The sequence below is a fragment of the Diaporthe amygdali genome (genome assembly GCF_026229845.1).
Source record: "Diaporthe amygdali strain CAA958 chromosome Unknown NODE_53_length_281289_cov_64_976018, whole genome shotgun sequence".
NCBI lineage: Eukaryota > Fungi > Ascomycota > Sordariomycetes > Diaporthales > Diaporthaceae > Diaporthe > Diaporthe amygdali.
In genome coordinates, this window is record NW_026517073.1 from 267,748 (window position 1) to 281,289 (window position 13,542).

The following is a 13,542-nucleotide window of genomic DNA, read 5'->3' on the forward strand; positions in this document are numbered from 1 at the left end:
TAGTTGGATAACTGGTGCAGTACGTGGCGATGTAGGCCTATCCTTTTCTTCTTTTTCTTTCTTGTTGTTTATGGAAATATCGAGACTAGACACGCAACCGACGAGACTGAAGCAGAGACCGAAGCAAAAGGCCTGCAACAAAGAAGCGCGGGATGTGTGATAGAGCAAGGAGGAGCTGAGGCGATATTACACAGAGAGGACCGAGAGAGCTGGTGATGGGAGCATCCTGTAGGCAAGTGAGGGCGAGCATTGTACGACCTCATATATGGCAGCGGCAGTGGAGGGGGAAAGGGGACGGCGAGGAAGTGCAAGTGTGTACAAGCATGCAAACAGGAAAGCGCCTTTTCCGATTCTGGAGATCCTGACTGTTGACAGTCATGGCCAGCGACGCAGAGAGGGCGTACATCACCGAGTGGATGGGCAAGTGAGCCCGATTGCCCAGGCTAAAGGACAAGATGGCGCTGCAGCTTACCGGAAGGATTGGTCAGGGCAAAGGTGCTCCCGGAAGGCTACATGTGCGGTGATTACATTACTATGGCAGCTGGAGGCTTACCGGGCCCGGAAGTGAAGGAAGAGTCCTCGTAAGGTCCGGGTCCGGGTCAATGTCAATGTCAAGGACAAGGTCAAGGTCGACGGCAGCGTCTGTCAAGCAAAGGCTGAATGGAGAGGAGAGGCCAGCCCAAGCGCGGGTGGAGGAGGCTGTCATATCGACGGGGGTTAGCACCGAGCAGTGACAGATCCTCCAGGGCGCTTGGCTGAAGTGGGAAACAGGACATGAGGCTCATGACGGGAGACTGTGGAGAAAATTTGGGATGTGTGTGTCTGTGTGTAAAGGGATGGTGGCATGTGAGGGAGAAGGAAGATGGAGACGAGTGCCAGGCCGGATTGGGCGTGACTGGATGTGACAGGACGAGTACGGGACACGCGAGGGACATGAGGAACAGTCTGAGATGCTAGCCCGGTTGAGCTTGAAATTTGTGATGCTGCATTAGGGCGTGTGCGGGTAATGGCCATGGACGAGGCTGATGATGATGGTGGTTGGTGAGGGTGGTGAACCAGGGTCAAATTGAAGTTGAAGGGAAGGGGGAAAGGAGCAATTGGCACTGAAGAGGAGGAGCAGTCAGCCAGGGCAGGCTTGGAAGCTGATTGGCGGGGCTGACGCGAGAGCTGACTGCCTCGTCTCTCTCTCTCTCTCTCTCTCTCTGAATCTTTTCTCTACCATCACGGCGCTTACTGCTCATTGCCTAGTACTCACGAGACTCACCAGGGTCCAAACTTTGGTCCCTTGCGTCGGCATCCCACGCCCACGCCCATCTTGGTTCACGATGGACCAGGGTCTCCCACATACACCCTGTGCATCCTACCCGATCTGGCTCCAGACTGACCCCACACACCACACAGCACACGTGCGAGTCTATGCTTTAGTATTGTAGAGTTGTGTGCCTGCAGCTGGTTGACATGCATCAGCCACGTGGGAAATGGCCGTGGTGTTGTGGTGTAGCCAGGCACGTAACATGGCTACCTGGTCACCCACCAGGGCACCACTGTACCATACGTTTCGTGGGTCAGCCTGCAGAGAGCCTAGCTATGAGCCTACCCGAGTCATCAGTATGCCAAATTCAATTGTCCCATCGGCCATGCGAGGTGCCAATTGAGTGGCCATCACTGACATGGCTGGCGTGCGTGGTGAGTCCGTCATGGAGGGACTGAAGAGTAGGCACTATACCCTGCCATACTGACTGTATAAAGACTGGGCCTGATCTCTCTCTGCTCTTGTTTAATGGCTTCGGTTCCTTGAGGGCATCACCACCAACTACAGTGATGGCCAAGTCAGATGATCAGGACTGGACGAGACATTCGTGACATTCGTCGTGATTGGATAACGCCATCGTCTCAGAGACATAAGATCGGGGTGGATAGACACAATCCCACCGGCAGGATGGTGTAGAAGTTGTGGACAGTTGATCCATCCATCAATGACATGCATCCGCTTACTTAGAAGCGAAGGCGCGAGGCGAGACGAGGACAAGATAACGATAACGATTGAGACAAGGGACCAAGCCGTCAGCCAGCAGCCAGCAGCCATCCATCATCAGCCATCCATCAGCCATCTTGGCAGTGCTGGGTTCATTTTCCTCCGACTCGAGCTAGAGCTGGGGGCTAAAAGCCAAAAGAATGGCTATGATCAGCCAGCACTAGCCCCGGGTCAACCCCCCCAACCCCCCACTCGGCTCAACACAACCACTGCACACAACCCACCAGCTGCCTCAGCCAGTCTGCCAGTCTGCAGTCAGTCCCGCCCAGTCGGCCCAACCCCAAGCCGGCCTGCAATCCGTCCGTCCGTCCTTCTTGATCCTCCTGCCACTCTCCTCATACACCTCGTGCCTTTCATGCCTGCCAGCAAACTCGCTGGCTAGCTGGCTGGCTGGCTGGCTGGCTGGCTGGCCCATTGCAGCCACCACCTTGCTCGGATCAACTTCGACTGGACGATGGCTGCTGCCTCATTCTTCCAAGTATCAGTTTGTCCGCCATGTCGTGGCAGTGACAGAGGCACAGAGGATAAGAATGCTCGACCCTCCTCGTCGATGGAGGTGATGTTCGTGATGATGATACCTGCATGCTAACGCCCATCACTTGCTAACCATCACCACCACCACCACCTGGCACCCATCTACAAGACAATCACGCAAGCTATTAGAGCCAACACAACACAACACAACACACATAAGCCAACATGTCTTCAAGCCCCCAGACAATCCTCTTCCTCGGAGCCACAGGCGGCTCTGGCTTCAGCTGCCTGCGCCGCAGCATCGCAGCCGGCCACTCGTGTATCGCCCTCTGCCGCACGCCCTCGCGCCTGACCGACATGCTGCCCGAGTCACAGCGCCACGCCCCTAACTTGCGCATCGAGCAGGGCAACGTCGTGGACCGTGATACCCTCGCCAGGTGCCTGGTCCGCTCAGACCGCCCCGGCTCCCTCGTTGACGCCGTCGTCTACACCATTGGCGGCAAGTTTTCCTTCTCCAAAATGTCCAACGACGAGTTCCACGTCTGCGAGGACGGCATGAAGGCTCTCGTCGGCGCCCTGCACGACGCCCGCTCTCTCGCCGCCGCCACCGGCAGCCCCTTCATCGTCGCCATGAGCACCACCGGCATGTCCGCCCACGGCCGCGACTACCCCGCCTCGCTGTGGCCCATCTACGGCCTGATGCTGAAGCAGCCACACAAGGACAAGACCGCCATGGAGGCACTGCTGGTCGGGAGCGGCGAGGCCTTCACCATCGTGCGCGCGAGCCTGCTGACCAGCGCCGATGAGAGCAACAAGCCCATCCGCGTCGGCGTCGAGGACCCCAAGGCCCACAAGCTCGAGAGCAAGGAGGTCGGCTATACCATCTCGAGGGAGGATGTTGGCAAGTGGATCTTCGACAGTGTGCTTGCCAGCGACAGCGCCAGGTGGAAGGACAAGGTCGTGTCTATTACCTACTGAGCGCCCGCCGGCCATCCTTTGGCTGCTCCTACGCGCTTGGGACTCGCCAGGGACTGTCGTTTTCGTCGTTTTCGTCTTCAGCTTCTCATGAAATTGGTTTGCTACGTTGTTTGCCGTGTCTTCTTGTTTGCTATGTTTCGCACGGCTGGATGTCTCGTTTATGCGGATTCCCCCTCCCAGTTCCGGTTCTTTGCTGTTGCCACTGCTCCGCCATGTTAGTCCATATAGATAATTTGAAATTCAAGGTTAATGTTGAGAACTTCAACTGTCCCACAAAATTGAGCGCATCAAAAGCCGCATGACTGTATGGAGAGTCGAGCAAAAGTGACCAGCCAGGCAGACTGGTGGATCTTGGCCTCGTCTTGGGCCGTCTTGTCTCACCATCGCCATTTTTTTTGTGTGCTCTTGTGTCTCGATATGCGGTACAATATGACCTGTTGCACGTATATACGCAGGTGTCTACCACAAGTCTAGGCTATATGCGAGCGCATGTACATGCATGCGCCTGTCCTCTCGCCTCTCGCCTCTTGCCTCTTGCCATGCCAGCTGGCCCCCCCCCCCTGCACCCATGCGTTAATGCCCCCCTGGCCTCAGCCCCAGCCGTTCCAGGCGCCAAGAGCGCGGCTGTGAGGAGACAGACTACCCGGGTCCATGTAATCCACACAGGTAGATGGTACCCAGGAATTTGTTTGTCTACTTAGTGGACTACTGCAGCAGTCCAAACACCAACATCAACTCGCCAATCTCGCCCCGTCACATCACCACCACTTGTTTTCAACCAACCGCCCGTCTGCCGCAGGGGTCCCACCCTTCTCCGTTTGTCATTGGGCTGTGGCCCTGGTACAGACCCACGGACATCACCAACATCAGCCTCGGGGCTCACCAGGGACCAGCAGTTCGTCATGGCTGCCGCCGTCAAGATCAAGGTCAGTAAAGGGTCCGAGCGAGTGAGTGGCCTCAATATTTACCTTCCAGCATCTGTTGGTCAGCCCCTGCGGGAGCATGGAGCGATGTTTCAAGAACGAGTGAATGAATGCTCCCGAAGGGCTGACTCGTCGGATCTCCCAAACTCTATTCTGGAATAGGAGTGCGAGTGCATAATCACTGCCTGCAGGACTATTTATTTACTGGCCTCGCATCTCCTTCACTTGCAAAGCAGGGCGAAGCACAACATCTACTCCATAGATCAAGTGCCCGCCACCAGCAAAATTGATTGAAACCCATCCAGTCCTTTCTGATATTCCCACCCACCTCCTTCATTCTTTGATTCAGGAACCCGATAAAATCCCCCCAAGAATAAGCCGTGCCACTTGTTGGAGCACTCTCCACCCTCATCTCTCGTGCCCCCCTGCTTGTCTCTGGCTTGTCTGCCATACCAACCCGGGCATAATGCTCTCCACCCTCCTCACCACGGCGCTGGCCGCCACTACCGTTGCCGGCATGGGCACGGGTTTGAGATTTCGGCGACAGAATGCCTCGGACGCTGACGATGCGAAGAAGCTGATAGTTGGAGGTGGGCCTACCGGCATCGTTGCCGCCGCAGACTTCGATGGCGCCTCCTTCGACATCGTGGCCAATGACACCACTACCGGCACCTCGGCCAGCTGGATGCTGTTCAAGGAACCAAACCTCCTGTATGCTGTTGACGAGAACAGCAACAACACCAGGCTTTTCAACGTATGTCCTGCATTGTCCTTCTCCTCCCTTGGAAGCCGTCTCGCTAACACCCCGGGTCAGTTCGACCCTGCTACCAACAACCTGAAGCTGGTCCAGAATGCCGCTGGATCATCTGGAGTCGTCTACCTCGAGTTCAATCAGGACAAGACCGTCTTGGTGGGTGCTGCATTCGGCCAGGGTCAGGTCGATGTATGGGATGCCTCGGCACCTGATGGAACCCTAAAGGTATGTTTTTTGTACTTGGCTATCTTGTTCCCGCCCTGGCCACTGCGCCAATGTTTGGCGTGTCGCAGCTTTATTCTGATCGATCAACAGCTCCTCAAGCAAATTCCTGTCGGCGGTACTCCAGGCCCTGTCAAGGGACGTCAGGACAGCCCTCGTAAGCCCCCTGACCCTCTTATCCCCATGTTCTCACGACTTGGATTCCCGGTCCGCTTGCTTACATGTTGTACCCAGACCCTCATCAGGCCCTTCTTGACCCCAGTGGCCGCTTCTTCGTCGTCAACGACCTCGGCACCGACTCTATTATAGTCATTGATAGCCAGAACGACTTCAACCTCTCCAATCGTGTCACAGTTGACGCCGGTAACGGCCCTCGCCACGGCGCTTTCATTCCTGCTGGCGCCGACAAGGCTACTCACTACTTCCTGGCTTGCGAGATCACTTCGGTCGTCAAGGTCTTTGAGCTGACATACACCGGGGACAACCTCGAGTTCAAAGAGATCCAGTCCATTTCCACCTTTGGCGCCAACTTCCCACCCGCCAACGCTACCACGGCATCGGCTGGCGAGTTGGTGACTACCTCATGTGGCAAGCACCTATATGTTTCGAACCGCCTCACGGGCAACACTACCGACAGCATCTCCCACTTCTCCATCAACGTGGACAACGCAGCCGCGCCCCTCGCCTTTGTGGACCAGGTCAGCTCCGGCGGCCTGATTCCGCGCATGTTCTCTTTGGCTGCCGATGAAGGCGTCCTTTTGTCAACGAACCAGGATGGCGAGAACGCGTTGCTAGCTTTGGCCAGGGATGCGAACACGGGCAGTCTGACCGAGGCGCCCGTCGCCAGTCTCACCTTGGACAAGTTTGGAGGTGCCAATTTTGGGCCTCAATTTGTGATGGAGGTCGGTGCGCAGGAATGCAACTCTTAAGAGAGAGAGATCGGGCTCCCACGCCTGACATGGCCGGCATAGCATGGCGTTCCTGGCTGGCGTTTTAGAAGTCGATAGACAAGAAAAGTCGGAAGACTTGTGCTAATAGATAATATCTCCCGCGCGTGCACAAGCTCTCGGCTGATTTACGTGATATTCATGACGCTGCGTTAAAAAAGAACACATATCTAGGCAGACCAGGCATGCCCACGTGGTTTCGCCGTGAGACTCCCGGCAAGACAGATTAGGAAATCCCGTAGATGACCGTGGTGGAGAGTCAGGGGCACCGCCTGCAACGATGGTTTCCCATGCGACTAGCAGAGCAGCCTCCTAGACTCCCTGATCATGGGCGTCCCCTGTGGAGTCTAGTCTGTGATTCCTCAAGATTGTAGCTTCCAAATATGTCGCTGCCGGATAAGCTCATACGGCGAACATTAGTCTATTTGTCCTTCCAATTACCAAAGCCGTGCCGGTTTGCTAGCCGATGACGGAGCCGACCGCTGTTTGCCAAGCGCCGGCCGACCTTAAGACCGTGGCCGCCCTCACAACATCAAGCGCCGTGCCCGCACCTGGACAACCAGCGGCATTGATCCAGTCCTCGCCTCCGTTCCCAGCAGCAACGGACACAAAGTCTCCCGGTCGCTTCAGGTCTCCTGCGGGCATCACCTCCGGCACAGACTAACACACGCAAAGATGTCGCCCTACGCCCCCAAAGTAGGCGATGCCATCTCCGCCCTCGACACCCCCTCCATGATTGTGGACCTCGACCTGATGGAGGTCAACATCTCAAAGCTCATGGCCCAGCTCCTCCCCACCGGCGTCGACATCCGCCCACACCTCAAGACCACCAAGTCCGTCTCCCTTGCCCGTCGCCTCAACGCCGCCGGCGCCAAGGGCGGCTGTGTCGCCAAGCTCTCCGAGGCCGAGGTCATGTGCGCCCTGGGCTTCGACGACCTGCTCATCACCTGCGAGATTGTCGGCCCGGTCAAGGTGCGGAGGCTGGTCGACCTGTTCTCCCGCCACCGCAAGCTGAGGATCGTCGTGGACGACGCTGGCGCCGCGAGTGCCATCGACGATGCGCTGCAGGAGGCGGGCTTCACCGAGACCGACGCCATCATGACGCTGATTGACCTCGACGTCGGGCTGCACCGCACAGGTGTCAAGCCCGAGGGCGCCTCGGACCTGGCGAGGCATGTCGCCGGCTTGAACCACCTGCGGCTCATCGGCGTCCAGGGGTACGAGGGCCATCTGCAGCACGTGCACGGGCTCGAGGAGAGGAAGCGGCTGTGTCTTGAGAGTATGGCCATTCTCACCGGCACGGCCGAGAAGTTGCGGGCCCAAGGGCACAATATCGAGGTGGTAACCACCGGTGGGACTGGCACCGCCGAATTCTGCGTCACCATTCCCGGCGTCACCGAGGTGCAGCCTGGGAGCTTCTTGTTCATGGATACCGACTACCGCAATGCGGTCGGGTCCTTCTACGGCAACAGCCTGACCATTCTGTCAACTGTACTCAGCAAGCAGGGGCCGAGCACAGTGACCATCGACTCCGGGCTGAAGTCTTTAACAACGGACAGCGGTCTTGCCGAGGCCAAGGACAAGCGGTACACATATGGCGTCTTGGGGGATGAGCATGGAAGTTTGAGCTGGGAGCCTGGCACCCCCGAGCTGAACGTCGGTGATCGGGTAGAGATGATTCCTAGCCATATAGACCCGACTGTCAACCTACATGACCGCTACTATGCCTACAGGAAAGGTGTCATAGAAGAGGTATGGGAAGTTGATAGTAGAGGCAAAGTACAATAAAAAAATTAATAAATTGTTTATATTTCTTACAATAGTCATATTCAATTTTTAATTCACTTTAAAAGTGGTTTTCTAAAATTATAAAAGAAGTTATATAATAATTGTAAAATATATTGATTAACCCTTTTTAAATACTATAAATTATAGTACTTGTATAAATAGTAGTGTTAGCGTTTGTAGCTGCCTGATTGGTTTATTAAAGCTTACAGCTATAAATAGGCTTTAAAGGGATATAGCCTTTAGCTGCTTTTTAAAACCTAATAAGCAACTTATACCTAAATAAATACTAATATTCTAAACTATATATTATATTTAAATATATAACCTAGCTAATACTAATTAATAGTTATAAGGGCAATTATAAATAGCTAAATATTAAAAAAAACAGTCTATTACTTTAAAACTTATATACTATTAATATACACTTTTTATAAAGCAATTATACTAATATTTATTTACTTTTATAAACTTATATTTATTATAGATATTCTCTATTAATATTAATAAACCAATTATATAACTAGAAAGACTTAAATACTATTATTAAAGTATACTTTCCAGCTTAATTATCTTAAGCATTTATTACACTTTAAATAAACCTTAACTTTATAGCTTTAAACTTGTTATTTCTTCTTATTAATAAGTAAATTTACTATATTTTAGATAATACTATAATATATAAAAAAAAAAGCTACTACTTATATATATTTATTATATCTTTAATAGGTAACTTTTAATATAATTATATCTAATTTTTTTTACCTAACTTTTTTATTAATTATAAAAAACTTAGCTTTTTTATATAATATATAATACTTGCTTTCTACTTTACTATTTTACCTCTAATACTTTATTATTATTAACCCTTATTAATATTATAATAAAAAGTAGATCTAAATTTGCTTAAGCTGCTTAACTATTACTAGAGGAGCAGCTATTTATATATAGTTTATTATTTAATACTATATAAAATAATACCTACTTTAAACATTACTATATAAAGCAATTTAACCCTTTTTTTTAAGGAATGCCTTATTACAAATGTGACAGGAATAGAACCAGGGGAGCACTGTTAGTTCCCTAAAAGCGTAAATAAACCCTATAGGCTAGCAGGGCAAGCCTGGAAGGATTCGCTATATAATAAAAGCAGGTTATATAATAGAGTAAAAGGATAACTAAAATAATTAGAGTAATGCTTTATTTTAGATAATTTAAATAATCTAACGCTTTTATTACTTTAAGTAAGCAATACTTTAAATAAGCTATTTAAAATAATACTCTTATTGCTTTAGCTAAAAAAATAAATTATATAAATTATATTTATTATTAATAAATAGTATTAGCTTAAAATAGCTTTTTAATAATTAATTTAAATATTTACCTAAAATAGCTATAAAGCTTTTAATCTATTATTATTATATATTATTTAAAATATTACTATTTTAAATATTTTTTAAATATAAACTTATTTATTAAGTTTATTAGCTAAAAACTAGCTATAATTATTATATTTTAACTGCTTTTATTTAAATATTTTATATAAACCTTAAGCAATAACTTATATAGTTATTACTTTTACTTTAATATATTTTTTAGCTATATTTAAAAAAACTTTTAGTAAAAGCTAAATAATAATAACTTTAAACTTTTATAAGCTTAATACTTTAAAATAATTAAAAAAATTAAAAAACTTTATACTTATATTTAAAAACAGGCTAATTAAAATAATAAAATAAAAAAACTTAAAACTAAAGTTAAAATACTTTAAAACGCTACTAATATTATTAATACTTTAATTAAACTTAAGGAATTTATTAAGCTTACTAACCTAACCCTTTATAATAGTTCCCTAGGATAATTATAGGCCTACTTTACCTAAGTTAGGGCTTATTAGCGCTTTTATAGCTTTAATAATTAATTTAATAAAAAACAAGTTATATATATAGCTTTCTTTTTAAAAAAATAAGCTTTAATATAGTTTAAATTTTACTTTATAAACTTCTTTAAAAAAAATAAGTTTAAATAATATAAGTAAAAAACTTAAAATATTTTTAATAACTTTAAAAATTATAAACTTACCTTTAAATTACTTTTTTAAAACCTAAATAAGGAATAATAAATAAAAAAGAAACTTATAAAACTATACTAAAAGGAATTTACTATAATTTATACTATAAAGTTTTACTAAATTTATATTAAAGTTAATTATACTAATACTATAAAAATATTTATATTTTATAATAGGTTAAAAAATAAAGTAAAAAATAAACTATTTAAATTAAACTAATTAAATAATTTTATTTAATATATAAAATTAGTTATTTAAATTAATAATTAAATTTATAAATATAAATTTAAAAAAAAAGAATAAAATTTAATATATTTTTTTTACTAGTAAAATAAACTAAACTTTAAAAAACAGTATTAGCTATAAATAATAGCTAATAAATAATATTTAAGCCTAATAAAATTTAATACTGCTTAAAAAAAACTTAAAAAAAATATTAAATACTATAATTATAATAAAAAAAAACACTTTATATAAAATTACTAAAATAAAAAAAAGAATAATTAAAAACTAATATTAAAATAATAATAGGCTAACCTAGCTATTAAAGAACTTATAGAAAACTATATATTTATAAGCTAAATAGTATACTATAAAAATAACTATAATACATACTTTTTAAGCAAAAAAGTATTAAAATAGTTCCTAAAAGTATTTAAAAAATAAAAGATTTTTATAATAATAAAATAAAAGCTATTTATAATTATAATTAGTACTAACTAAATAGTATTTTTAAATTTAAAGGATTAAAATCCCTATAAGCAAATAAATAAGGCATTCCTTATAGCACTTAATATTAGTATTATTTAAATTGCAATCTTAAAATAAAATAAGAATATAGTAATATTAGTAATTTATAAAAAACTTTTTATACTATTATTAATATATTTTTTTAATAATAACCTTTAAATATACTATTAGTATTTAAATTATAAAAAAATTTTATAAGCTTTATATATTTTTAATAAATATAGGATATACTATATAAGTAAAATTAAGAAAGATTTTTTTTTTAAATAGCTAGATATAATAAAAATAGTAAGGCTTTATAAACAGAAAAAACTATAATACTAAAGTATTTAATAATACTTTTTAAATTAAAAATATATAATTTTTAAACTTTAAACAAACTACCTTTTATATTGCTTATAAAACCTTAAATTATAAAGGTACTGTTTATAAATTAATTATTAAATATATTTTAAACTAAAACTTTAGAATTAATATTAATACTATTAACCTAATATAGTTTTACTGCTTAATAAAAAAGATATAATACTAAAAGATTTTACTATTATAGTATAAGTATTAAAAGTAATAAAAAAGCTTATATAAAAAGCTATTTAATAAATTAAAAAAATCTTAGTAAAAAACTAAATAATAAAAAATAATTAAGGCTAAATTTAAATAAGCCTTAACTAGCTTTAACTAATATAAAAAGGTTTTTTTATATAATAAATACTAAAAAATATAAATATATAAAAATTATACTATAAATTAAATAATAACCCTTTATAATATTCTTAAATAGCAAAGTATAAAAAAACTTTATATTATTAATAATAGTAAACTAATATAAAATACTATAGCAATAAAAAACAGAATTCTATATATTTAGTACTATTAATAAATAAAAAGTACTTTATAAAAATAGAATTATTAATATAAAAACTAATTATTTACTAATTATCTTTAATAACTATAAGGAAATTATTTAGTTTAATATTATAAATATAATAAAATACAAAATTATATTAGAAATTTTATAACTTAAAAAGAGCAACCCTTAAATTAATTAAATTACTAGCTAAATTTATTAAAACTAACTAATAAATAGGAAAGTTAAAAATAAAGGAATAAATTTAGTTCTTAAAAATAGCTATAATACTAGCGCTTATATAAATTCATATAATAAACCTTTTTAAAAATAAAAAAAAAACTTAATTACTAAAGCAAAAATAGCTAACCCTTTAAATAAATTAAACAAATAATAATAGCACTTTAGTTTACTATAAACTAAAAAAAAAATAAAGCAGTTAGCCCAAGCAATATAATAGTAAATATAAAAAATATAAAAATAATAATATTTAATATATTATAAAATAATATAACTACTATTTAAAAAATTTATCTATTTTATATAATAATAAAAAAAAATAAATAACTTAAAATAAATCTTAAAAAAGTACTAAAAATACTTAAAGCTATTTTAAATAATACTTAATACTAAATTACTTAAATATAATTAATAAAACTATAAAATATTTTTAAAAAAAAAAAGTTACCCTAAGTTTTATAAGATTTATAACCTTAATAAAAAATAGCTTAAAACATTATAAAAATACTTTAATAATAACTTAAAAAAAAAATATATTTAACTATTTATATTACTTATAGGCTATTTTATTTTTTTTATACTTAAAAAAAATAAAAAGCTATACTTTTATATAAACTACTAATAGCTTAATAAAATTATAATTAAAAATTAATACCCTCTTTCGCTTATTAAAGAATTATATAATAGATTTTAAGGAATATAATAGTTTATAATATTAAATTTTAAAAGTACTTATAACTTTATTAAAATAAAATATAAAGAAAAATAAAAAACTGCTTTTAAAATAAAGTATAATTACTTTAAATATTTAGTTATACTTTTTAGCTTTATTAATATATTTACTTTTTTTTAAGCAATAATTAATAATATTTTATAGAAATACTTTAACTATTTTATAGTAGTTTATTTAAATAATATTTTAATCTTTTTAAAGATATTTAAGTAATATAAGCAGTATATATATTAAATTTTTTAAATTTTTTAAAATGCTAAACTTTTAATAAAACTAAAAAAAAGTTACTTTTATATATAAGAAATTAATTTTTTTAAATATATAATTTAATTAAGAAAAATTAAAATATAAGCTTTTAAAATTATAATAATTAAGGATTAGCTAACCTTAACTAATATTAAAGAAATTAAGAGCTTTTAAAGTTATATTAACTTTTATTAATAATATATTAAAAATTATAAAAAGTTATTTATATTATTAACTAATTTTATTAAAAAGGATTAACCCTTTAAATAAAGAAAAAAGGAATAAAATATATTTAATAAAATTAAAAAATAAATTCTTTTAAAACTTATATTTATAAAAGTAAATCCTAAAAAGGTTTATAAAATAGGTATTAATATTTTAAACTTTATTATTAAAAAAGAACTAAAATAATATAATAAATAAAAATAATTTTACCTTATTATATTTTTTTTATAAAAATTTAATAAACTTAAATTAAACTATTTAATATATAATAAGGAATTAATAGTAATTATTAAAGTATTTAAAAAATAGAAA

The 13,542-nt window shown here is 39.9% G+C and overlaps 2 protein-coding genes across 2 annotated transcripts; both read left to right on the forward strand.

Annotated features, from left to right (window-relative positions):
- Positions 1–2,734: 2,734 nt before the first annotated feature.
- On the forward strand, positions 2,735–3,487 carry J7T55_014993 (fungal specific transcription factor domain-containing protein; the record flags this gene model as incomplete). Its single annotated transcript, XM_053135317.1, has 1 exon — positions 2,735–3,487. One exon carries the CDS (start codon positions 2,735–2,737, stop codon positions 3,485–3,487), a length of 753 nt encoding a protein of 250 aa, XP_052987080.1.
- Positions 3,488–4,876: 1,389 nt separating this feature from the next.
- J7T55_014994 (carboxy-muconate cyclase) lies at positions 4,877–8,121 on the forward strand (the record flags this gene model as incomplete). Its single annotated transcript, XM_053135318.1, has 6 exons — positions 4,877–5,164; positions 5,225–5,389; positions 5,480–5,543; positions 5,621–6,288; positions 6,576–6,687; positions 6,845–8,121. 6 exons carry the CDS (start codon positions 4,877–4,879, stop codon positions 8,119–8,121), a joined length of 2,574 nt encoding a protein of 857 aa, XP_052987081.1.
- Positions 8,122–13,542: the final 5,421 nt, after the last annotated feature.